This window comes from Eulemur rufifrons, chromosome 6 (genome assembly GCF_041146395.1).
Source record: "Eulemur rufifrons isolate Redbay chromosome 6, OSU_ERuf_1, whole genome shotgun sequence".
NCBI lineage: Eukaryota > Metazoa > Chordata > Mammalia > Primates > Lemuridae > Eulemur > Eulemur rufifrons.
In genome coordinates this window covers 66,753,293-66,780,396 of record NC_090988.1, presented here as the reverse complement: position 1 = coordinate 66,780,396, position 27,104 = coordinate 66,753,293, and the positions used below count along the sequence as shown (strand labels likewise).

At 49.1% G+C, this 27,104-nt stretch overlaps 1 protein-coding gene across 3 annotated transcripts in view; it reads left to right on the top strand.

The window, feature by feature from the left end:
• The first annotated feature begins 5,327 nt into the window (after nt 1-5,327).
• The window catches only part of PLEKHA7 (pleckstrin homology domain containing A7), a 209,685-nt gene continuing 187,908 nt past the window's right edge, over nt 5,328-27,104 (top strand). For all 3 annotated transcript variants that reach the window (XM_069471183.1, XM_069471182.1, XM_069471184.1), the window contains exons 1-3: nt 5,328-5,413; nt 5,547-5,623; nt 5,703-5,760. In XM_069471183.1, the coding sequence (XP_069327284.1) occupies nt 5,328-5,413; nt 5,547-5,623; nt 5,703-5,760 (221 nt within the window). The remainder of the gene's footprint in view (nt 5,414-5,546; nt 5,624-5,702; nt 5,761-27,104) is intronic.

Sequence of the window (27,104 nt, the reverse complement as noted above, 5' to 3'; positions counted from 1 at the left end):
CTGAACTGAATCCTTTTGCTGGTGGGGACATTATTGGGATAAGTGGGGAAACTTGAACAGGGTTTGAGAATTCTATTGTAGTAATATGGCAGTATTAGGTTCTGGTTTTGACTTTTGATGGTTGTATTGTGATTATGTAGGAGAATGTCCCTGTTTGTAAAAACTATATCTTAAAGTGTTTGGGCGAAGGCATCATATGGGCAATTTATGTGTCAAATGGTTTACAAAAAAGTTCTTTGTACTATACTTGTAACTGTTCCACAGATTGTAAAATAAAAGTTAAAGACAGATTTTAAAAAAGAAAAAAGTATCAGAGAGAGAGAGAGTGCTTCTTGGCTGAACCAAAAGGGAAAGGGAGTGCAGAGCCTGAGCTGGCAGGGCTGTGAACAGGCTGGAAGGCTGGGAAGTGGGGGCTGAAGGGAGGAGGATGAGGAATTCTCAGCTGAATTTAAAAGACAGAAGGGAAGCCTGAATTTGAGAGCTGCGGGTGCTACATGGCTCTATACCAGAGATCCCCAAGGAAGGGGCTGTGTTTAATTTTACGTGGCAACTTGAATGGGCCACAGGGCGCCCAGGTATTTTGCTAAACATTATCCTGGGTATTCTGTGAGGGTGTTTGGGATGAGTTTAACATTTCAATCAATAGACTAAGTAGATTGCCCTCCGTCCTGTGCGCGTGCATGCGTGTGTGTATGTGTATGGGTAGGGGGCTCATCCAATCAGTTGAAGGCCTGAAAAGAACAAAAAGCTGACACTCCCACCAATAAAAGGGAATTCCTCCTGCCTGACTGCCTTCAAGCTGGAATGGCAGTTTTTTTTTCCAGCCTTCAGACTGGAACCGCACCATTGGCTCTCCTGGGTCTCCTGCTTGCCAACTTCAGATCTTATCAGCTTTCATAATCAGGTGAGCCAATTCCTTATAATAAATCACAATCTCTCCCTTTCTCTCCATCTATCCTATTGGTTCTGTTTCTCTGGAGAACCCTGACCAATGTACTTACTTTCATGATATCTTATCTTTCTTCCCTTATATTGTCTCCTACTATGGGACTGACACAAAGTAGACACTTAAGAGAAGGCTTTTAAATGAAAAAAATAAAGGAAGTGGATAATTACATCAGAGGAGCAAAGAATAGCATGGCAACAAGGGTAAGGGATGAGGAGACCTTAGCTGACCTTGTGAGGCCCTTTCACTGCTCTGGGAACCACTAGTGATATCTTCTATGGAGGCTGCCTGCTTCCTACCAGCATTGCAGGTGGGAAAGGAGCAGGCCTAGCATTTATTGAGCACCTGGGTGAGGACTGTGCTGGGTGTTCCACCTGCAGGCTCCTGCATCCCCTCCCACACACACCCCGCTTTTGCTCCAGAGCAGCTCTTGTCTTTTGACATTTAGAGCACACATTTCTCCCAAATACTGAGAACTTCTAAGGGTGGGGTCCATGGTGTCTGGACCATTGAAGCTCTAGAATTTTATAGTGTCTACTGCCAACAGATGTTCAATAGATAAGAGAGTGGTGTGTCTAAGGTCACACAGCCTAGTGAGGGGGTGTCACCGGTGGTCAAACCCAGGTCTGTCTGACTCCAAATTCCATGCTCTTTCATCATACCATGCTGTCTCCTTAATAGTGAAAGAGACCATTTACAGGATGGTACCAAATTATTGGTTACCTGGAAGCTGAAAATTCTTGGGCACGTGTTTGGTTGACCGAATCACGTTTTGATTTATCTTTGACCATGAACTACTTTGCATTTAATTTGATGGCTTAGTGCCATGTACATCAGCAGGAGCATCTAGTGTAAAATAAAGTCCTTCACCAGGGCCAATCAAGGGAAGGAGCCTCTGTACAAAAAGCCCCTATTATCACAGTGGGTGGTGATTTGTCCTGAGATGATTAGGTTGGAAAGGGCCCTGGACAGGTGTTTGAGTCTAGGCTATATTACATAACTAGCCACATGGTCTCAGATCTTTGAGATATCATTGTTAAAAAATGTTTGTGTACGTCTAAGGTAGATACTCCCAAAAGAAACATCTGGTTATTTATAACTTTCTAACACATTTTTTAACTTTTTACTTTGAGATAATTATAGAGTCATAGGAATTTGCAAAGACAGTAGAGAAGTCCCTATTTACCCTTCATCCAGTTTCCCCCAGTGGTTACATCTTATATAACTATAGTACAATATCAAAACCAGGAAACCGATATTGGTACAATGTGTGTGTATACTTCTATTTCATTTTATCACAAGTCGCAATTTGTGTAAACACAATTGTGATGATGATACAGAACTATTCCATCACTACAAAGATCTCCCTCATGCTATTTCTTTGTAGCTACATTCTCTCCCTCCCCACCAGCCTAACGCCTGGCAACCACTAATCAGTTCTCCCTCTCTACAGTTTTTTTATTTTGAGAATGCTATAGGATCATGTAATTTGTGACCTTTATCAGATTGGTTGTTTTTTGAAAAACAACTCAGTATAACGCCTTGGGATCCATCCAAGCTGCTGTATGTATCAGTAGTTAGTTCCTTTTTATTACTGAGTTGTATTTCATGGTATAGATGTGCCACAGATGTTTCAGCTATTGTAGGACATTCTGATTCCAGTTTTTGCATATTACAAATAAAGCTGCTATGAATAGTCATGTACAAGTTTTTACGTGGACAAATGTTTCATTTCTCTGGGGTAAATGTCTAGGAGTGGGATTGCTGGGTCACATGGTTAAGTAAATATTTAGTTTTTAAAGAAACTGCTGAATTGTTTTCTAGACTGGCTGTATCATTTTACATTCCCACTAGCTATATATGAGATACAAAGTGTCTCTGCATACTCATCAGCATTTTATATTGTCACTGGTTTTTTTATTTTACTTCTAACACAATTTTTAAAATCAGTGATAGGTATTGGGTTTTACTGATTACATTCTTTGGCATTTATTGAGATAACTTCATGATATCTCTTATTGGATCTACTGATGAATTATATTATTCTATATTTAAATATACATATATGTTTTAAATGGTAAAAATATCAAACGGTATAAAAAGGAACACAGGAAAAATAAACTCCTACCATTCCTATCACAGAGTTTACCTCCCCAGAAGCAATCACTTTACCTATTTCTTGGCTTTTAATCTACAGGCTATAACTACATACTAATAGTAGCATATCACATGTACGGTTCTGCATCTTGCCTTTTCACTTAATATCTTAGAGACCATTCCATACCAATGCATGGAAATCTTTCTCATTCTTTTTAACTGCATAATATTCCATTGAGGAGTATGCCAGTTTAATCAACCAGTTCTTTTTTGACAGACATTTAGGTTGTTTCCAGGTTTTTCTAATTATTGGTAATGCTGTACTGAGCACTCTAGTACACTGGTATTTGTGTCCCCATAAGCACTAATGTAGTAGTGGAATTACTTGGTTAAATGTATAGTGCATGCATCTAAGTTGTAATAGCTGTTGCCAAATTGCCTTCAAAGAGACTAAACCATTTTATAGTTCTACCCACAATGAACATCTTTCTCCATGACACGTATCTTTTCCAATATACCTAAGAAACAGTATTTCTCCTTAATTTTAATTTGCATTTCTCCTATGAGGTGGCTGAGTATATTTTCATTTGCTTACAAGGCACTCGTATTACTTTTCTATTAACTGTGAGTTCATATCCTTTGCCCATTTAATGTATTGTTTTAAATCAATGTTTAACAATAAAAACACTACTTTCCTATTTCCATTTGCTCAAGAACCTCCTCAGAGGCAGGCATCTCCCTCAGAGAGGTGTCCAGGGTCCTCCACAATCACACCATCCCTCTTATAACTCATAACTGTCTCCTGTCCCAGCACCACTGTCTGTTCCCAAGGAAAGGCCCCTTTCTGGTCTCCTCGACATCTCACACCCTTCCACAATTCTGTGCTTGCTCTCGCATCCTTCCCCTCTGGAGTGCTCTCTTCCCAGTCACACCTGACCCCTTCAGGGTCCAGCCTAACTCCACCTGTCTGGGAACCCCTCTAAATAACTAATGCCCACCCTGCACTTTCAGTCTCATTTTGGGGGGAGCCCATGTCCCTGGGAGGCTGGGCCTGACACTCACCCAGAGCCCAGCTTCCTGCTCAGTGTGTGCGTGTGTGTGTGTGGTGTCTGAGTGTGGAGTTCGTTCTGTTCACTCATTCTGCATTTATTGAATGCATACATGAGTCAGGCTCTGTTCCAGGCATTGGAGATAAGGCAGTGTATGAGACAGACCAAGGCCCCTCCTCTCATCCGGCTGACGTTTTAGTGTGGGAGGCTGGAACTATTAATAATATATCACAAACAATAAACACACACACATACAACGTCAATTAAATGCAAACAAGTAATGGAATAGAGAGCAAAGGGAGGAGAAGAAAGGTCTTCCTTGCACGGAGGAGTCGGGGAGGCCTCCCCCAGGAGCTGAGATGGGAGCAAAGACCCGAATATGAGACGGCGCCAGCCTCGTAAAGAGCCTTCCAGAGCTCCCACAAGAGGCCCTGCCTGGCCATCCGCTCTTTGTTGCTCTTCCAAAGACGGACGAGATGCTGTCCAGCCTTCCACACCCCTTCTTTCTGTTACTTGATGGGAACTGAAGGCAGAAGCCTGCGATCCCTGCAAGTTCAGGGATGCCTGTGGCCTGTATGAGGAGGACCTGCACTCTCCTGCTTCATATACCCGGTGCAAACTTGGGAAAATGAAATAAATCATGCTCGGCCTGGCATTAATAGAGCACCTACTACGTGCCAGGGTGCAGTTAAGCACTTTACACCGTTGTTACTCCGTGCAACAATCCCGTGTAGACTCTATTATTAACTTTACGGAGGAGAAACGGAGGAGGGAATATGGCAGTCACCTGTTCAGTGTTGCCTGGTTCCTGAAGAAGTAGTTCCTGTGTAGGAAGTTCTGCGGTGGGGATGGGACGGGGTTCACCGCGGCAATCGGGGTGCGCGCCCTCTCCCGAGTACGTCCGGTCTAACCGCGGGCCCGACGGCTGCCCAGGCCCCCCCGCCCGCGGTCCCCGGCCCCACCCGGGTCTCAGGGGCAAAGGGGCGAGCCCAGGCAAGCGGGCTGGGGGCGGGGAAGGCGCAGGGACAAAGGCCGCAGGCACCGCGCTCCGACCCGCGGGCGCTGCGAACTCCGGGCGCCGGGACCTGGCCGGGCGGTCGCACCCCGCGGAGCGCGCGCGGCGATGGAGCGCCCCACCCGGGGCTGAGCGGGCCGATCCCTCCCGCCCGCCGCCCGCGCCCCCCCCTCCCTCGCCCCCTCCCCCTCGCCCCGCGGCGGCTCCGCGCTCCGGGAACATGGCGGCGGCGGCGGTCGGGCGGGACACTTTACCTGAGCACTGGTCCTACGGAGTGTGCCGTGACGGCCGCGTCTTCTTCATCAAGTGCGGCGCGGGGATGCGGGGATGCGGGGATGCGGGGGCTCGGGCGGGGGTGCGGGGTCCTGCGGGGGCGCGGGGCCGGGCGGACGCCTCCCGGGCGGCGGCGGCGCTAACAGGTGCACCTCTCCCCCGGCAGTGACCAGCTCCGCTGCACGACCTGGCTGCACCCGCGCACCGGGGAGCCCGTCAACTCGGGCCACATGATCCGCTCAGGTGGGCACCGGGCCGGCGGGGTGGGGGGCGCGCGCCGCGGCGGCCCAAGTTTGACTGGACTTTTCTCGCGTTTCCGCAGACCTGCCCCGCGGCTGGGAGGAGGGCTTCACGGAGGAGGGCGCCAGCTACTTCATCGAGTGAGTGAGTCGGGGGCCGCGCCGCGCTCGCACCTGTGCCGCGGGGGCCGGCCGCGTTCCCGCCGGGCGCCCCCCCTCCCCGGTCCTGGGCGAGTTGGCGCGCACAGCGCCGCGGCCGCACTCTGGGGTTTTGTGTGCCCGAGTCGTGTGGCGGGCTCCGAGAGGGAGGCGGGACGGGGTCCGCTTCTCCATGGGGGACCTGGGCCGGGATCTGGGGTCCGGCCCTCTGCGGAGGCAGGGGCTGCAAACTCTGCGCCCCGGAGCAGCAACCGGGCGGGATTCCGGCGCCGGTGTGAGGGCCGGACACGCCTCCCTGCTGGGGTCTCCGGCTGCGCGGAGCCGAGCGGGCTGGGTGCGGGGACCTGGTGGACTGGGGTGGGGAGAGTAGAACGAGGAGTTCTGTCCCGGGTCGGGGCCCTGCGGGGTTCGGGGTCGGGGGAGGAAGAGACGAAGGGATCTAGCTTGGGGAGGCCTCCCTCTCGGGCTGCGTTCTCCGGGACGGTCGCGGGGAGTCGCAACCACACCCCCGCCCTCGGTGCACTGCGCGGGCCTGCGGGGACGGTGGGGGTGGGGGAACCGGCCGACCAATGATCTTCCTCGAACACTCGGTGTTTCTTTGGCCGGTGCTGAACAGCGACAGGCACTCGTGCTTTCCTTAGTCAAGCTGTTGCTTCTCCGCAAAAGCCCTGGAGCGTTGCCTCACTAGCAAGGTTAGCCTGGGTCTGTAGGATCTGCAGAAGTCAGAGCAGTAAGTTAAATAAAGCGCCGTTCAGACTCTAGCACTAGTGTAGTTACTTTCCCACTCAAGGCAGGAGCCTGTGTGGCAACGTTTTTGACTCTGCCTGGTGAGCTGCATGAGGTCAGAAACTGCCTTTCATCCTTTGCCCCAGTGCCTGGCATAGAGTAGGCACTCAGTAAATGTTTGTTCACTGAATGAATGAACTAGCCAAAGGTCTGGGCAGCGGTCTGACTGGTACTGGGTGTACTTTGGGGGACTGTGACTCAGAATTCGTTTCCTCACCTTTCAGTCAGTAGTGGAGCAGCATATTTCAAGAAAACCTGGGAACCTCTTTTCTTGGTTTGGGCCCTTGCACAATAGTTCAAAATACTGATGGGTGAGAATTACAGAAGTGACGCAGAGGGCCTTAGCTGTGGTTCTGTTGTCCTGCCTCTCACATGTGTGTGAAGTTGGGGAGCAGGCCGGGACGGTCAGAACCTGTGTCAGTGGGGCTTTCTGGCTCATAACTGCATCAATTGCTATTGTTATTAATAAAGTTTTCCTGTGTGCCACACATTATTCTAGGCATTAGGACTACAGAGTGAACAAAGTTCTGTCTGGATGGTCATGGAGCTTGCAATGTAGTGGAGGAGGGAAGGGAGCAGAAAATAAGTAAATAAACAAGAATAGTACCAGATCTTGGTTACTACCAAGCAGAAAATTAAAATAAGGTGAGTGACTGTGTGGCTTGGTTGAATTGGGAGATCAGGGATGGTGTTTCTGAATAGGGAACATTTAAGGTAACATTTGAATGACAAGAAGCAGCGATCCTGAGGTGATAGGTGGCAAAGCATTTTAGGAAGAGGGAACAGCCAGTGCCAGGGCTTAAGGCACAGAAGAGCTTCAAGTTCAAGGAGCAAGAAGGCTAGTGTGGCTGGAGTGTGGTGAGCAAGGGAGAAAGTGGCATGAGAAGAATTCACAAGTAGGAGAGAGGTAAATGATATAAAGCTTTATGACCCAGGGTAAAGAGTTTTTAAACTTCATTCTAAGCCTGGTGAGAAGTCATTGGAGGTTTTTGAGCAGGGGAGTGGCATGATTTGATTAGCATTTTCAGAAAGCTCACTCTACCTGCTATGAGGACAGTGGGTTGTAGGACAGCAGTCATAGTCCAGGCTGGAGGTAGGTGGCTTGCCTGAGGGTGGTGCAATGGAGACGGGGAGTAGTAGTCACATTCAGGCTGTGTTTGGAAAGTAGAGTCTACAGGTCTTCTTGATGCTTCGGATGCAGTCTATGAGAGAAAAAGAAGAGTCAAAGCTGATTCCCGGGGGCTGGAGCACCGGAGTGGATGGTGCTCCCATCATTGAGATGGGAAGGCTAGGGTCGGAGCAGGTTTGGGGATGGAGCGAATCATGAGGTCTTGTTTTGCCATTTTACATTAGGGATGTGAATATGTCAGATAGATGTATGAATCTGAAGCTTGTGTGGAGAGAGGATTAAAGAGATCCATTTGGGTATAACAGATGTTGTTCAGGGCCATGGGATTAGGTGAAATCCCCTAGGAAGAGAGTATGGACAGAAAAGAGATATTCTAAGCCTTGGGACAGCACGGTGTTTAAAAGGAAAAGAGGTGAATTTGACGGGAGACTGAGAAGGCTTGAGAAGGCCCAGAGAATATGTGGTCACAGAAGCCTAAAGGTGGAGTCAGGATAGGCCAGTCTTCAAGGTAGTTTTGTTGTGAAGTGGGGTTGAGACATTTGCTGGTAACTGGAGGAGATGTGGGTTTCTTTTCTTTTCTCTTTTCTTTTCTTCCCTTCTTTTCTCTCCTCTTTCCTTCTCTTCTCTTCTCAAGTGGGAGATTGGACAGCGTGTTTTGTTTTGATGGGAATGATCCAGCAGAGAGGGAGAAATAGATGATGCAGGAAAGAGATGGGACAGTTGCTTGAGCAGCATTTCTGAGAAGGTGAGAGGATGGGATCCAGGGCGTGCCTCTCACTGATCTCCCAGAGGAGCAGGGCCCATCATCCATCTGACAGGAGAAAGAGCTGCGAGTGCCCTGATGTACTAGGCACAGCTGTGAGCTGGGTTCTTGAGGGGGCAGGTAGAACTCTAAAGGCCAGAGTCCAGCCTTCTGCCATTTTGCTGACTCTTCCATGGTAACTGTCTGTGAGGTCCCTAGGCATGGTCCTACGTTGAGCCCTGGCTCCCCATCATCCTCCAGTGGCCCTTGGTCTCCTGTGCTGATTAGTGGTGGTGCATGTCTCTGATTAGTAAGAAGTGGAAGACATTAATTATTTCTTAATAAATACAGTTTGGCAGACAAAACCTTTTCAAACATGGACCTATGAAGGAGAAATTTCTTTTTTTTTTTTTTTTTTTTTTTTTTTTGAGACAGAGTCTCACTCTGTTGCCCAGGCTAGAGTGAGTGCCGTGGCGTCAGCCGAGCTCACAGCAACCTCAAACTCCTGAGCTCAAGCGATCCTCCTGTCTCAGCCTCCCGAGTAGCTGGGACTACAGGCATGCACCACCATGCCCAGCTAATTTTTTCTATATATATTTTTAGCTGTCCATATAATTTCTTTCTATTTTTAGTAGAGATGGGGTCTCGCTCTTGCTCAGGCTGGTCTCAAACTCCTGAGCTCAAACGATCCACCCACCTCGGCCTCCCAGAGTGCTAGGATTACAGGCGTGAGCCACCACGCCCGGCCAGAAATTTCTAAAAGAAGTCATTGGAGTTGGAGTATTGTACTGGGCTGCTCTTCAGGGGTTTCCTGGGACCTGGTGGGTTGGGTTCTCCCTACAGCAGGCTTTGAATGCTTGAGTCAATAAGGAGGGTGAATGGCAGAGAGGAGAGACTCAGCTACCCTGCCTGTGCCAAGGTTGCTCCTGAAGGCAGACTTCTGGTACACTGCTTCTGAAACTGTGGCACCCAGCCCAGGCCTGGGCACTGGGTAGGCACTTGGTATTTATTAGAGATGCAGTGATTTAAAGAGGCCCAGTGAGTTTACTAAGTATTCCAGGTCTTGGAATGTCTTGCTGGGGAGGAGATCAGGGGTATGGAGAAGAATGGGCAAGGTGAAAGAAGCTAAGCAGCCAGGAACAGGCCCATCAGATCAGGCTGGGGCCTGGACCCCAGCCTTCTTGGATGTCGTCATTTGTTGTTGAGAACAATGCTCAAAGCAAGAACCTGGCCAGTGGAGCCTCCAGCAGCCTCCTCTGGCTTCTTCACCTCATAACCTTAGTGGTCAGCATCTGGGGTTTGGGATATCTGTTGGCCATTGGACTAGGCCCCCTTCTCTCCCTGGATACTGGGCCTTGGCATTCTCTGTGACATGGCTCCAGGGTCCTGGCAGGAACTAGCTGATTTCACAAGGTCCCTTTTAGCTTCCAGTTCCTCAGCTTTAGCTTTGGGGCCTTGCAGGGCTGTCCTGTGTAGGTACCATTCTCCTAGTGGGTGCCTGTCCCTAAGTGAAAGCAGTGAGATTCTTGGGAAGGACATTTCTGAGGCTTGGAGTAAGGCTGACTTTCCCCTCCCCAGCTCTTAGGCCTGAAGCAGGTCCTAGATGCAGGATTGGCTACATAATTTGTGAGATCCCAGTACAAAATGAAAACCCAAGGCTTCTTGCTCAAAAAGAAAGAAAAAAGTGTCTTTCAAGGTACTAAAATAAAAAACTTCTGCAGTCTTTCCCTTGACTTGTCATGGTTTTTAAAAATTTGCTATTTAATATCATTCTAGATAAAGAGCAATTATTTGACTTTTGTTAAATTGTTAATTTTATGTTAAATTATTAACAAATTTTATAGTTCATGTCTATATTGTGAAATATAAAGTTTTAAATGCAAATATCAGGGCATTTACCTTATATGCTAGGAACCACCGCCACCATACTCCACTCCAAGACACCGTAGAGCGCAAGTACCTGTGCCTAGATCCCCCTGGGCAGGCATGAGGAGCAGGGAGCCAGGGCCGGGCCTGGGGCTCCAGGAGGCTGGGAGTGGGCAGTTAAGAACCCGGCCTCTGGAGGCAGGGAGTGGGGACCAGGTATGAGGGAAGGCTTCAAGCCTCATTCAGAGGGTTACCCTTTTGGAGATAATGCCAAGTATCTAGGGTGTGTGTTTTGTATTTGGCAACCCATTTTTCAGTCTGAAATTAAAGGGAGGGAGGAGGAGTTGGGGAGTGAAGGATGAACCACGTGTGACAGATGTCCAGGTGAGGATCCCAGTCAGCTGTAGGCACCAAGCCTAGAAGCCCTTCAGGAAAGCCAGCGAACACTGGACAGCCCAGGAAGCTGCCCTTTTGAAGTTTAATTCTGCCATCACCCCGTGGGCAATCTTCCAAGCTACCCCTAGGAAGGAGTTTGTCCTGTCTTCCACGTTTTCCTCCCCGGACAAATGTTGAACTTCATGTTAGTGAAATTTGTAGAGTGCCAAACCTGTTGGTTCATTTATTTGTCATCTTTCTTACCGAAGTGTTGCTGGGAACGGCAGTCCCAGAAACTTTATTTCAAATGCTGAGGTAATAGTCCCACAAAGAATTTCTGGCAAACTAGCAGCTTACATATATTTAAAGTGGGAATTCTGAAACCTCTCATTGTTGAAGGTTAAGTTCTTCCAGCTTGGCAAGTTTTGGCAAAATCCCACACTTTACGTTTCATTTCCTGGTTGTTTTATCGAGGGTGAGAACTGGTTCATGGATTTAAATGTTAGGTTCTGTGGGAAAGGAATAACAGTGAGTGTTGTGTTGAAAGCTGAAGGAAGGATTAGGAACCATGATTTGTAGCACAGTTGCAAAACAGCCCCCAAAAGAAACCTCTTTAACAAAATCTCTTTAGGAAAAACGGTTGCAAGTTGCTTCTTAAGGCTCTTTCCCCGCTGGAGAAGTGTCTTTCAGAGAGAGGACAGATGCTGGGTGGTAGGGAGAGGTGTTCCTGTGTGACGAAGGTGGTTTGTGAATGTTTCTTGTGCCTTGATGGCATTCTTTCGATGTCAATAGGAGCAAATTTGGGGCTTCCTAAATGGAAGACTTTGGGAAAAAATTCCTTAAGAGAGCACTTCAGGGCTGGGCGCGGTGCCTCACGCCTGTAATCCTAGCACTCTGGGAGGCTGAGGCAGGATTGCTTGAAGTCACGAGTATGAGTTCGAGACCAGCCTGAGCAAAAGAGACCCTGTCACTACTAAAAATAGAAAAATTAGCCCGGTGTGGTGGTGCCTGCCTGTAGTCCCAGCTACTTGGGAGGCTGAGGCAGGAGGATTGCTTGAGCCCAGGTGTTTGAGGTTGCTGTGAGCTAAGCTGACGCCACAGCACTCTAGCCCAGCTAACAGAGCAAGATTCTGTCTCCAAAAAAAGAGAGCACTTCAGGATGTGGAGTGTTTGGTGACTTAATGAGGTGCCTGCTCTGGTTTTTTGTCTCTTTAGAGGACAGCATGGGTTTGAATCTTTTTACTGAGTGTAAGACAGCAGCATTTCAGTAAACTGGCATGGTGTCTTAAGTAAGTATTGGCAGAGGGAAAAACACAGAGGAATATGGTTTTATTTGCCTGTTGCTTTTAAATGGCTGTCAAAACATTTGCTTCTCAATTTTCTGAAATGAGAAGTATTTTGAGTTAACGTTTTATTGTTTACAGAGTGCTTCACAAACATCCTCTGGTTGGAATCGCACGATTACTGCATTTTTTAGTGCAGAAATTTGGGCTGAGAAGGGTAAAGTGACTTCCCTGAAGTTGCATACTGTATTAGTTCAGCTTTTTCAGGGTTCAGGGGAGAGGCCTGGACATGTTCCCTCAGACCAGGACTTCTCAGACTTTTTGACTATAGGTCTAATGACAGAAGGGGGTGAAGGCCAATTCACCTGGGACACTGGATGCAGGAAATGCCATCACAATGTTGGCTCTGTCCAAAAATTCATTGGCAGACTAAAATTAATTGAGACTTTACCCTCAATTTAATTTATTATGGAATCTTCTACCGTATCTTCCTTTCAGGTCAGCATTTTGGCAAGACATTTCATGTTTACTATATGGCTTTGTGTTTTCCTAAACAGAAATATGTATGGGCCCTGTTAAGTCTCAGGTGACAGGGAAGTGTGGGGAGGCTGCTTGTTGGCTTTCCGGCCTCTCTGGGCCCTACATCTCCAAAGCAGGATGTACAGCAGGCCTCGAGGACAACAACATCAGCAGCTGTTGTGACCTCAGAGCATCTTTACCTGGACCGAGTTTTAAGTTGTGCCAGACCACCTCTCTCCCCTCCAACCTGCTCTCACACCTCCCTGGATACTGGCCTGTGCAGCAGGGTTGGTTTTTCTTGAAGCCCAACGCACAGCTAGGCAACTTCATCATGCAGAAAAATGCATAGGGTTTTGGATGTGGGTGATAGCATCTGTAAAGAGGCAGTAGCTAAATGTATGGGCTCCAGAGTCAGAAGTTAGAAGATTCTAACTTCAGCTCTACCACATACAGCTTCCTGACCCTGGCAGGTTACCTACTCTCTTTAAGCCTCATTCTTCACCAGCAGCATGGGGTTAACTGTGAAGATTACATGAATTAATTGATGGAAAGAGTTTAGCAAGTGACTGACACATAGTAAATGCCAAATAAATGCGAGCTCCTCTTCTGTATACCCACACAGCTATGTGTGGGCTGGAGACATGAATTCTGAGTCCTAAGCACATTCAGCTGCTGCAGAAGCAGTCTGGTGGCCTTCAGCTGGGATTGCCTGGGCCAGGAGCATGCACGCTGTATAGCTCAACTCAAATTGGTTTGGACCAATAAAAACTGCATAACCATTCTGGTATTAAAAGGATGTCCTTATTTTTGGGACATATACACTGAAATATTTGCTCTTAAGTGGTTATGGGGAGAAAAGGTATGTGTTGGGGTAGGGAGCGGCAGAGAAAATGGGGCAAAATATTAACAGTGGGTGTGGCTGGGTGAGGGCCACATGGGGGTCCTTTGCTCTGTTCTTGCAACTTTTCTTGAAGTGTGCAATTATCTCCAAATTAAAAGGTAATTAAACAATAGGCCAGGTGTGGTGGCTCACCCTTGTAATTGTAGCACTGTGGCAGCCCAGGCAGGAGGATCACTTGAGGCCAGGAGTTTGAGACCAGCCTTAGCAGCATAACAAGACCCTGTTTCTACAAAAAATAAAAACAATTAGCCAGGTGTGGTGGTGCGCACCTGTAGCCCCAGCTACTCAGGAGGCTGAGGCAGGAAGATCGCTTGAGCCTAGGAGTTGGAGGTTGCAGTGAGCTATGATGATGCCACTGCATTCCGGTCCAGGCAACAGAGGGAAGCCTTGTCTCAGAGAAAGAAAAAAGAAAGAAAAAGTTAATTAAAAAACAACACTCTATAACCTATCCTTCAAGGGCTAGTCTGTCCCAAAGCCACAGATGTCTTGTCCAGGCTGCAGGTGTCTAGGGTCTGAGAGCCCAGGGTAATGAGGTATGGAAACAGCTCCTGGTTTGCCTCTTTTCTGGGCATTTAGAGGGCTGCACAGATGTCTGCTTCTTAATCTGGGCAGCCACCTGGTTAGCAGCGCTCACCACTGAAGGACAGATGTATCGTCTGGTGCTTCTCAGGTCACAAGTGTCAACAGTAATAATCGTGGTGCTTTATGGTTGAAAAACACATTCATTTTAAAGGCAGATATTTGAATTATCCTCATTTTACAGATCAAGCATTTGAGGCTGAGCGGTTAGGGAGGCTAAATGATCTTCCCAAAGCCAGAGCATTATTGGGGGAGCTGGGACTTGAAACTGCATCCTCTTGGCTCCAAATTCGTGCGGTTTCTACCATGGTACACGGTGCCTTTGGCTCTTGTCACCACTCCCTCTATTCTGAATCCTCCCTATAGAGTCTGTCCCTGAAAACTGGTTATTTGTACCTTCGCTGTGACTCTTGGGTCTCCCTAAGGAAGTCCCCACAGGGTAGAAGAGTGATGGGTGGGGTGGATCGACTCTGGGCAGGTCCCTTGTGCTCTGGGGGAGTGGACCTCCCCCAGCTGGAGTGTCACCCCTCCCCTCAGATGTCAGCTGACCACAGCTTAGGGGCTGATGAGCCTCTTAAGCCTGCTTAGAGCCAGGCTGTCTCTTTCAGGTCCTGCCAGAAGAGCATTGCCAACGTCACAGCCAGTGTTCTCAGGGCTTCTCAGAGGCTTTTCCTGCCAAGACAGAGCCGTCACCCTCTCGAGATCTGACAGTTTGCAGTTAGTATGCAGTCTCTTCCTGGGGTTGCTGGCTACCTCCTGTGCCTTCCTGCAACACAGTCTGTGGTGTGGACAGTGTGCTTGGGGGATGGAGGGGACAGAGATCCTATTCCAGCCCTGTACTTAGGCCCCTGGCTGCACAGCCTCCTGTGTTCTCTACCCTTGTGTGAAGCCAGAGAGGAGAATGTCCTCTTCCCACGAGGAGGGAGCCAGAGCTGTGGTTTAGATTAATTTAATAACCTCTGCAAGAAGCATATCCTCTCCACTTGCAAATTGAGGTGTCTTCACCTGTCCACAGATGGAGCCAGTTGGCCCCCTTGAGAAGTGGTGAGCTCCTCATTGGAGGAACAGTTTACTTGGAGGCTGCATGGCTTTTGATCAGGGATGTATCCGTTCAGTCACCAGACTCTGATTAAGCAGCCAGTCTTGACACTGGGTGCTGTGGAGAGAAATAGAAGTAACTGTCTTTGCCCTCTAGCAGAGCCCAGTCCAAGAGAGGAGAGGGACACTGGATAGTTTCAATATGGGTGCCTGGGAGAGGCTCTGAGGGTGAGTGAGGAAGGCCAGGCAGCTGTGGAGCAGAGCAGTGGGCAGCCCGAGGCAGGAGAGGCCAGCGGAGACGATGCAAAGGAGCTGGGGGCCGGGGCTGAGGGTCATAGTACCTGTGTGCCCGTTGGGGTCTCCAAGAGGCTGCTGCTGAGTTGAGGAGTAGGGACAGGTGCTGGATAAAATCCTTCACTAGTAGCTTGCTGCAGGAGAGTGGTGTATGGGGGATATTGCCCTAGGGGTTCCCCAACTCCTGTGTCTGAGCGGCGGTGCTGCATGGTGGCGATAAAACATGGATTCTGGTGTCTGAGTGCCTAGGTTGAAATCCTGACTCTGCTGCTAGCTTAGATGGGTCATTTAAACCTTTCTGTGTCTTCAGATGTTTCTTCATCTGTCAAATGGGCACAATGACTATGCCTCCCAACTTAGAACAGTGCCTGGCAAATTGTACATGCTGCATAGGAATTAACTGTTATCATCGCTACTGCTATAAAGGCAGCCCCTTCCTAAGGTGAGATGCGGCCCAAGTTGCCAGAGGAGCTGTGGTTACTTCTCTTGGGGAAGTCTTCTAAGGCCACGCTAGCCAGAGAAGAACTGTGCTTTCTTATTGAGAATTGTCTTTTAAAAGGAAGCTGGCCACTAAATGGTTGGTGCTAAATATCAAAGAAATGATTCCTCATCTTGGAGGCCCTGTGTGGATGTGTCCCCACCCAGAGAGAAATGAACAAGTGTCTTGTACTTATGATCGACACATTTGATTTACACGCCCTGTCCAAACCACCCCCCGCAGTGGAGAGGGCTCCCAGGATTTGCACTGCCTAGTTATTTGGAGGGAGGCAGTAACCCTGGCATCTATGTTAGGACCCCTGATGAGGAGCAGTGAGGGTAGATGTGAATTAGAGCAGTGTTCCAGAATGCTGAGGCAGGACCTCTGCTGGGTGGGGCTGGGAATCATTTATTACAAGCTCCACAGGTGATTCCTTTGGACACTGAAAGTGGAAGCATCTCTGGGCTTCAGCTTCCCCACCTGTACAATAATGATGCTATTTTCTTCCCCAGTGTTATCTGAGGATTCAATGTGACAGCTTGTCTGAAGCTCCTAGCATGCTTTTCAGCACATAGTTGGTGCTCAGGCACTGTGAGTCTCTTTCATTACAGGAGGACATCTGTCCAGATTGGTAGGATTAAGCTGTGTGAAAGACCTTGAGAGGGTGTCAGTGGGGTACAACTGTCTGTTAATGCCCACCCCATCACCCAGGGTGGATGCTGGAGAGCCGGGCTCCCGGTGAGCCTCTGGTTTTCTCAATAAAGGTGGGAATGTGTTGCCTTCACCTCTGCCCAGATGATGCTGTCAGTCCCAAGGGGAGGCCGTGGGGCTGATCTTGTGGGTGACCACTGAATGGGCACTGTGTCTCCCTGGGGGGCACTAGCAGATCTAAATCTCAGAACCCCTTGACCACTTAGAGTCCTCCTGAGGGGCTGGGGTGACGGGTTGTTCTGAGTGATTGACATTGATAGCCAGAGAAGGCAAGCAGAAGGCGATTGAGAAATGGGAATGTTTCCTCTGTGTGGGAGAATACATGTGTCCCGACAGGCAGTGGTGGTGACGAGTAAGTCATAGAGGTGTCTGGCGTTGCAGTCTTCCCTGAGCTGGTCCTGGGGGACGTGGGGCAGGACTGGGATTGTGACTCGGTACCATGAATAGCTCTCCAGCTCCCTGGGGACAGTGTCAGGCCCAATGTTTGTACTCAGCTAGACAGGTGTGGGTTGGTTGATTGGACATTTGACATGACCCTCCTGAAACTGCGGACATACAAGGAGAGAGGGGCGACTGGAGTTGGGAATAAGGGGGGTTTGTAAGGTGAGGCAGGAGGAAGGATGCAAAGTTGGGGTCCCAGGGAGGAGAAATGATAGACCACCCTGCCCAAAAAAATGTTTGAAAAGATTTTTTTCCTCAACACATTTTGACCTGGGGATTTAAAAAAAAAAAAAAAAAATAGACAGATGAATGCTGTAAAGCTAAATATCTATAATCACTGTACCCATTAATGCATTTCTAAGTGGAATTGGTGGTAACTGAAATTGCATCCATTTACCGAGGCTTTGAATAATTACATTTTTTTTAGCTTCTGTGTGTGGGTGGGAGCTGGAGAAGGCTCAGTTGGCCTCTGCTTCAACTTTTTTCAACCCTCCTCACCTGAAAATGTGTGGATGTGTTTGTGTGTTTGGCACCAGATGGCTTCTAAAACTCAGAGGGGATATTAATTCTTTTGGGGAGCGGAAAGTAATTGGCTTCCTGTTCTGTGAAGAGATATTTAAATTAGAACCCAAAGTACACGCTTTATTCCAAAAGCTGCGTGTGTCAGAGGAGCCCAGTGATGCAAGGGGTAATAATTGTGCTGTGGGATGATCCTGCTGGGCCTTTCAAGGCTGTGCCTGGGGAAGGGAGGTCTTGGCTGGTGCTGATTGCCTCCTCGAGTCGGTGGAAAGGTTCGAGAGTTTGTTGTTCCTCCCTTAAGGTCTGTGTTGGATTTTGTGTGCTTCTAGGATGCTATGAGATGAACACTCATAGGGCCATGGGGCTGCCACACTCAGAAGCCAGTTGCTTTTGTTCAGCCCCTATTTGTTTTTTTCTTTTGTTTGTTTTTTTACAAATATTTATCCAGTGCTGACCGTGCACACTGTTCTAAGGGCTCAGCAGACATCTCTCTAGTCCTCATGCGAACCTTGTAAGGTAAGTACTACCATCATCCTCATTTTACAGATGGGGAAACTGAGGCATGGGGAGGTTAAATACAGTACCTGGATGCACAGGTGTAAGGGTGCAGAACCAGGGCCACCCAGTGCTCCCTAATTGAGGTCCTCACAGTCTCCCTGTGCCGCACTCGGCCGGTCTCCACCGTGCTCCGTGACCGGCTGTGCCGTGGAGGCTGCTCTGATTTGTTTCAGGGCAATGCTGACGCTTCACACAGGTCGGAGTCCATGGCCACGGCAAGGGAGGAGAGGGCGCAGCCTGGGCTGTGGGTCTGGGGCTCTCTTTAAGCTACCTTCGGGGAGGCCTTCCGCTGTGATAGCTCCTGGACAGAACGAGGCACCCCTCCCCCAGCACACGCCTCCAGCTGTAGGGAAGCCCCCTGGCCTTTGTGCTGAGCTACGCCGCCTGGCAGCACCAGGAGCTCAGAGACTGGCCGAGGTGGGCCTAGTGGTCTCGGTGTCACCATCTTGCCCCCTGCCTGTGTGAATGATTGAAGGAAGCCCAGTGGCCAGTTACGTTCTCAGAGGTTCCTAAGCCACTCTCTCTCCTGGATCTGGAATTCAGGAGAGGAGACAGACCCTCTGTCTTTGTTTTGGACTTGACTCCCTTTAAGGATGGAACTCCCCCTCCCCCAACCCCACTCTGATAAAGTGGAAAAACTATTTTGAAAATAAACTCTTCTTCATAGTGGATAGGGTTTGGCATTTTGAGAAGAATTAGCATAAAAACTCACTCTAGTGCTTTCCTGCAGCCTCTGGGGCCATTGCTCTGTAGTTTGTCCTGGGACGTTTCTCGTGGGAAGAGGTAGATGTAGGCTGTGGGGTGGAGCAGGGAGAAGATAGGTGGCTTTTCTGTCCCCATAAGCCCCTCAGGAGTATTGTGAGGAGGGTGGTGATGTAAGAGCAGTGTGGATCTGGGGAGGGAGCAGAAATGTCCTTGGCCCAGAAGCAGAGCCTCGGGGCAGGACAATTCACTAGGTCCTGACAGATCCACAAACCAGTCCTTGCTTGTGTCATATGGGAAAAGGGGTTACCTGGGCCTGGTAGCTCCAGGTTGGGACCTGGCTGAACTTGAAGCAGAGAGCCACTCCAAGATTCAGCTTTTAAGTTGCGTTAAGCATTCTGTGGCCCAGGAGACTCCGTCCTGGCTGTTCTTGACTTCCTTCCTGCAGGTTGGTAAGGGATCCCTGGCTCTCCCATTCCTGTGAATTTGAGACCTTTCTGGAGCTGGCTGTGGCCTCAGGCCTATATTCTCAGGATGTCAGGGGCTGTATGATCTCTCTTTATGACTGGAAAGTCCTGCCTGCCTGGTGTGCTATTAGGTAGGATAGGTGAAGGGACCGCCTCCCTGAGAGGCTACTGTCTCCGTGTTGAGGGCCTCCGACTGGACTCGGTTTAGCTGTTCCCACTCCAGACTTTAGACAGGAGCAACTATGGGGTTGTGGGTGAGTGCACAGGCTTGAGAGCCGTATTTGTGGCTATAGAACTTGGGCAATTTACTTAACCTCTGTAAAATAGCACAAATGCTGATATCTGCCCCATGGGTCTTTTGTAGAGATTGAGCAAGAATAACAACATGTAAAGTACTTAATTCACCATAGTACAGTTCAATCAATTTTAGCATTTTTTTCCATGAACAACAGATATTTTGTCTCTTTTTTGTAATGGCTCTCCTGGTCCAAATATATTTGGGTAATTCCTTGACCTCCTGCAGAGATTCTTGTCTTCTGACATATGCAGAGGGTACCTGTGTGTACTGTCCAGCTAGCTCAGATTCCCAGTTATGGGCATTTTCCAGTGGAGGGCATTGAACATCCTGATGGGTTTTAACTGATGGTATAAAAATGTCCAACTTTACTTGCTGTTTTTAACTACAGCTGCACCCTAATTATAACCTTGGCTGTTATAGCTTTTAGGTCTAAGTAATCTGGATATAGTTGTAGCAAAGGTTATGTCTGACTTGAGCCCTGCCTTGCTTCCTCTGGGCAGAGGGAGAAAAAGCTCCACTGATGATGGAGAAATGGAGAGGGTAGGTCAGATTCAGTTTGGCATTTCTTTATCCATCTTTGCTGTGTGCCTGGCACTGTATTTGTTATACTCTGGGGGATTTCGGGGAGACCAGGGAGCTGGCAAAGCAGGATGTCCACACAGGTGATAGGATGTTCAGGTGGTGTGTGATTAAATATCAGGATAAATTGTGCAGGTGCCACGTGGAGAGAAGCGCCGAGGAGGGAGTAATGCATCTGCTGGATGAGTCTGGGAAGACTTGGGGGGTCTTGTGAGCTGGGATTCGGTGGGGAAGAGAGGAGGGGTGGGTATCTCAGGCAGGGGACCAGCATTCATCATTCAGGGGTCCCTTCATTTAGCAGACCTTCACTGAGCACTTGATGTGTGCCAAGCACTGGCTGGGGCACTGTGGGCACCAAAATGAGGAAAGCATGGTACGGAAAACAGCACTGAAAGGCAGAATGGCCCGGTGGTTAGGAGAATGGGCTTTGGGACAGAGCCAGCCCTGAATCCCATCCCTGCAACTTACTAGCTTGTGGTGTGATCCTTAGCAAGTTGTGTACTCTAGAGCCTCAGTTTCCTCGACTGTAAAATGGGGATGATAATAATTGTGGCAGGGATTAAATGAGTTAAGGCAATATACTCAGAACAGGTTTTTTTTTTTTTTTCTTTAGACAGGGTCTCACTTTGTCACCCCAGCTTGGAGTACAGTGGTGTCACCATAGCTCACTGCAACCTCAACCTACTGGGCTCAAGTGATCTTCCTGCCTCACCCTCCCTAGTAGCTGGGACTACAGGTGCTTGCCACCACGCCTGGCTAACAGAATAGTCTTGACTATAGAAAGTGCTACTGTGTGTTGGCTATTTATTATCACCAGAACATGAGCTGCGTGACAGGCACTTTGTCTGTTGTGTTCACTGCTATATTACTTGCCCCCAGAAGGTATCTGGTACATAGTAGCCATTCAGTTAATGAACCAGGGCACCATTGGTGTCCTCAGGGGGCCTGGGAGCCTATGATTGGTGGGGACACAGACATGTCAACAACTAGCAGATATTATGCAAATGATTTGATAAGGGAAGCATGGGGTCTGGGGGGTGCAGAGGAGGGCTGGCCAGGGAAGGCTTGTGGTAGGAGAAGCTCGAGCTGGATGTTGAAAAAAGTAGGAATTTGTTGGGTGACAGAAGGGAGTTTGGATGTTTGCGAGAGAGGAAGCAGCACGGGCAGAGCCACGTGAGAGCGTGGTGTGTTCCAGGACACCGGAGCGAGGAGGCTGCAGAATGGGCCACTTACAGGAGTTGGAGCTTTGTCCCGATGGTGATGAGGATCCAGGGAAGGGGGTAAGCAGGGGTGTGACTGAGGCTCTCCGTGGCTGTGGGGGAGGAAGGCGAAGTATGCTAGGGTGATGGTCACCCTCAGACTCCAGCTCACACTGACGTGCACAGAGCTGGGGCTGTGAGTAGCTTGGAGCCCGTGCGGGATCCCCCCAGCCGGTGAGGGTTGGCCTCCAAACGAGGAGAAGGCTGGTAACCCACACCGCTGCCTGGCAGCACGCCTGCCTTAAAATAGAAGGGACGGAGAGAGATGGGTGGCGTGAGTGTCCCAGGGGTGGCCTAGTTAAAACCTGACCCCTGGAAGTGCAACAGCTGCCCTCACTTTTACTCAGACGCCGGGGCCTTCTAAGGGGAGCTGCTGAGGGCTGCCTTGCTCTCCTTGCCTCGCCCCTTCGCAGGGCTCTGAGCATGGTACCTGTCACCTGCTGGCCTTGGCCCGACCCCACTGGCAGAGGGAGTCTGGCTTCCAGGCCTGTGTGCTCAGAGCTTCTGGGGGAAAGGTGTGGGGGCCGTGGGTAAGGGAAAGAGCATGGATTCAAGTTGAGGGAAAATCTTTATACTTAGGCTTTTGTTCCCCAAGGTTCACCATAATTCCTCATGGACTTAATTGTTTGCTGTAGACAATTATCTGATACGAACACCCTTGCACACTCACCCCTCCTTAAATCCACCCAGAGATAGTAGAAAAGAGGAACAATGGAGAAGGCTTTCACTTTTCTCTTAGGCCCACTGCTTTATTTTCCTTTAGTCTGTCCTGATTTCTCTGAACCTTTGGGATTTATGTCTATGGCTGATAATTTATATGCAGGGTCTGGGGAAGGTCCTTGTGCAGGGCTTTTAAACTTTAACTGAGGCTGTGGGTGTGACAGAAACTGTGTGGAAGTGACGTTTGCAAGCATGTGAAGTGGAACCATTTAATCCGGTTGCACCTGGGGCTGTTTTTCTGGTCTGCAGTCCGGTGTCAGGAGGGTGCCCAAGACAAGAAAGGAAGCAGTGTCCCGGGCTTGTTTCTGTACCCGTGTAACCACCACTTATCCGGGCCCCACTGTGTGCTCGAAGGCTCTTCACGATGGCCCTGTGAGGTGAGGGTCAGTGCCTCCAGCAGGGAGAGCCACAGGAACTGAGAGAGCAGAAGTCTCCCTGGATGACCCACCAACGCTGGTTGTTTCTGGTGGGCTAGAGTCAGAGGGCATGTTTAGAACTGCCAGGACTTTTGCTGAACCTGCAGGAATGGGCTCCCGGTACCAAGCCTGATAGGAATGAGGCGGGAGGATGGGGGGTGCGCTGGGGTCTTCCTGATGCCTCAGCGCCATCCCAGGCTGGGCAGGTGGGACAGGTGGACAGAGTTGGCACGGGTACGGTGCTGTCATGGAGAGGATTCAGTCGGATCACAACTCATACACTTTTCTGTGACCAGTGCTTTTCACACATTATTTGCTTTAATCTTCATGGTAGCCCAAAAAGGTACTGTCCCTCCCATTTTACAGAGGCCCAAGGAGGCTGTAAGTCCAAGGTCAGACAAGTAGGACCAAAGTCAGAAGGCCCTTTGGTCTACCCAGTACAAACATGTGGTAATGCATCAGGCACGTTTCCGGGGAACTTTTAAAGTCCTGTCAGCTCTGCTTTGGAATGTACCCAGAATCAGACTGTTCTCACGACCTCCACGCCTGTGGCCTGGACTATTACTCTCCTAACTGGTCCTGTGCTTCTCTCCCCCTCTCCGAACGCAGCAGCTGGAGGGACTGTTTCCTAGTGGAAGGTGGGTTGGGTCACCCCTCAGCTCACACACACAGTGGAATCCAGAGGCCTTCCAGTGACCCAGGACTCCCCTGTGGTCTGGTCCCATCCCCACCCCACCCCGTCTACCTTCCCAACCTCACTTCCTGTTCCTGCTAAGCACAACTAGCCTGAGGCTTTGCACTTACTGTTTCCCCTGTCCGGAATGTTCTCCTTCAGGTCTCTGCTCAGGTGTCACCTTCTCAGGGCAACCTTTCTTGACTCCTCTCTCCTAGTGTACTCTAGTCTTTTGATGCTACTCTCTTTTTCTTTAGAGTTCTCACCCTGACCCAGACATACTCTATTTTAATTTGTTTGTCTTTCCCCACTTAGAATTCAATCTCCATGAAGGTAAGGAATAGTGCCTGTTTTGTTTGAGGCCTAGAATAGTGGTTGGAACAAGTAGATACTCAGAAAATTATTATTAAATGAATTTATTAAATGGGTATTTGAATTCTGTGGTATTCTCTCCTTGAGACTCTGTCTGAGAAGCCAGTCAGCCACCAAGAGGTGCCTCCCTGCATCCGAGGGAGCCATAGCCTGGGAGTCTCGGAGGCTGAGGGATGGTCCTTGGGTATCCTGGCTCAGGTGTCCCCAAAGACTCCTCTCTAGTCTGGGAACCACATGACATCCTTGTTTACGTTAGTTTCCAATCACCCCTTCTGGGAATTATCTGGAAAAGACATTTTCTATCTTGCCTGTCTACAATGACCAAGTAAATTAAAATGGGTTGGCTCACCAGCTAAACATTGGGAGTATTCAAATGCCCATTGAGTTCTCAGAGCCATACAGATACTTGCAGTGGCCAGAGGAGATGCCATCCTTGCTGTCAAGGTTCTCCCTGTGAGGTTGGAGCTGAGCTGTGCCTGGGACAGTGTGACTCAAGGCTCTGGGATGTAATAGACCAAAAGGAAAGAACTAATGTTGGGTGAATACTTATGTACACAGCCACAGTGTTTATGTAGTTATCTCATTTAACCATGTTACAACCTTGAGGTTGATAATTGTGTGCCGATTTGATGGGATGGAAAAAATTAAGGCTCAGAAATGATGGAAGCAAGGTTTTCACTGACTCCTGCCTTAAAAGAACTGGGAAAGGCTCTAAGGAAGAACTCACAAGCACTCCATGAAGGACTGGTAGTATTGGGGTTACTGGGACAGTATGGCATCAAGCAGTGGCACAGATGGTGAGATAAGAGTGCTCCATGAGGTGTAGCATGGATGGTTTTGAGATGGTCTGTTGAATATGAGCAGGCGTGTCTTTCTTTTTCCTATAATTAATTACCTGGGAACAGGGATACGGTGTTTTTAATGAAGTTCCAGAGAGCTGGGGAACCCTGGAGAAACCCTGGCATCAACTCTCTCCCACTTAGGATCTGTGCCCTCTTGGTGTCACCAGGGACTATCTCAGCCAATGCTCCTCTGAGTACATACAGCTCAGCCTCCGGGAGCAGCGGAGAGCCAACCTCACCAGTCTTGGAGATTTTGTTGTTGGGGAAGACAAACATTGCTATGTCCTGGATAGGGGCAGATAGTGCTGGCATGATTCAGTCCCGTAAGCCCTTATGAAATAAATACTTCTTACCACCCAGCCCGCGTAGTATGATTGGAGCTGCTGAGAGAGGGCAAAAGAGGCATCTGTCTTCTTGAAGGCAGCGTAATTAACTTGTTCGTATAATCATTTGTTCGTCAGCATTTGTTAGCTCCTACTCTGTGCCAAGGGGCACGCTTGATGTTTAAGGAATTCACAGTTCAGTGTGGAGCGATACGCAAACCAAAGATGATGGTAGGACAGTGGGAAACAGGGTGTGGGGCTGTAGCTTGGTACCTAAGGCCACTAAGCTTTGGGATGGCTGACTTAGGTTTGAGACTCATCCTAACTCAGCCACTTACCAGCTTTGACCTGGGGCAAGTTCTTGGTCTATGCTAGGTAATTACATACTTGATCTCATTTCTTTCTCAAATCAGAGGTAAAAATATTCCCCATTTTATAGCTGAGGAAATTGAAATTTGGAGAGGGTGAGTAATATGTCCATGGTCACATAGTAAATAAGTGGCAGGACTAGGATTCCAGTCCAGGTCTGACTCCAGAGTTCTTGTACTTCCTGTTCTAACAAGCTGAAAAGGATAAGTTTTGTCCATGCTTCTACATGGCCAGGGCCCTCTGTGAGATATCGCTCTGGGACAGAGGGGTTTATTAACATGGGCTCCATAGGAGCCAACAGGATGATGTTACCACCCAAAATGCTAAATTTTATTTTAGGCTACATTAATGGAAGTATAGTCCTCAGAACACAGGAGGTGATGGTGCTGGTCTGCTCCATCTAGGGAAATCACAGATGGAGTAGCTGGGATCACCCTATTGAGAGGGATGTGGCTATTTGGAGCCCTCCGGAGGCATTGACTGTGATGGTCATTGGATACCCTGTCTCCTTGGCAACCACTGAAGGAACTGAGGGTATTTCACATGGGGAAGAAGAGACCCACAGGAACATGAAGGTTGGCTGAAAAGGGCTATCACGTGGAAGAGTCTCATTCACTGTGAAAGCTACAGAGAGAAAGGTTTTGACTCGTTTACAACAGAATCTTCTGAAATATTTGGGATGTACTGAGTTCACTGTCACCAGAGATAAGCATGGATACAGGCAGAGGAGACTATGGATAAATGCCCTCTGCCATTCCGCTGTCCAGAGTCTCTGACTGTCCCTTTGCTGTTCTGGGATGTAGCTCCCAGGGGTGTCCTAAGGAAAGGTTTAGATTGTGTCTCTCTCCAAGCCCAGATCTCCCCAACAGGCTCCAGGGTCACACGTGCCCCTAGGTGTGGTGGGGAGAACACAAGGTTAGAATTATAATTAAAAGACGTAGGTTTGAGGCCTGGCTTGGCCCTGAACAGCTTGTGACCCTGGGCAAGACATTTGTCCTCTCTGTAAAAGGGGATCATATCAGTCCCTCCCTGCAGGGCTTTTGTGAGGTAGTGAGAAAGCGCTTTGTCAAGGAGAGAGGGTACAAACACTGGTTATTAGCAGGTGCAGTCAACTCAAGGAGACTGGCCTTCCAAACATTATCTAGGAAAACTTCACCCAGTGGTGATCCAGGACCTGTTATGTGCCAGGTGTTTTGGAGAATGAAATGGATTTTGTCTTCAAGTTTGTGTAGAGCCCTCTGAGATATTTTGTGATACAGCGAGTTCCCTGACAGTAGCAATAAGTAACAGCAGCAGTTCCCAACCTTTTTGGCACCAGGGACTGGTTTCGTGGAAGGTAGTTTTTCCAGGGGGTGGAGTGGTGGGGTGTCGTGGTGGAGGGTGTGTCATTCCTAACAGGCCATGGCCCAGTAATGGGCCGCAGCCCACTGGTTGGGGACATGCAAAGTAAGAGAATCCCCTGCCCTCAAGGCCAGTTGTCTGTAGGAGGCAGAAGGAGAGACTGGGACAGGTTTTGAGAAGGGAGGGATCCAGGAAACCTTCATGGGGGAGTGACATTTGAGTTGGGCCTAGACAGAGACTTCATTATGCAAGGAAGGGGGCAAAAGTTAAGCAGCAGCAAAGGCTGGAGGAGGCAAGGCCCTGTGTGGGGTAAAAATGACTTGGAGGGAGAGAAAAGGTACTGGGGTGCAGTTATTTTGTGGAGGGGTGGAGGTGTCGCCTTCCAGCTGGGAGACTTCCTGACAGTAGAGCTGGCAGTTGGGTAGAGATCCAGGTTTGCTGCAGTTTTCGAGTGAAAGTGAGTCATAAAGAGGCAGAATGGGAAGTTCCTGGGAGACAGTTTTACATTCCCTTCATTTCTCAGATGAAGGTGAAGGCCAGAGATGGGAAAGGGGTTTCCCAGCAGGGATAGGGAGAGCTGAGGTTTGAACCAACACCCGACATCTCATCTGGGGCTGTTTTCACTGTGCCCCATGGGTGAGTCTCTGCCCAAAAGCCACTTTTCTTGGCTGTGCCTCCTGCCAGGCTGTTCTATCTTAAGGAGGAAAAGGAGGAGGGAGCAAAAGTTGTATTTACCAAAGGGGCTG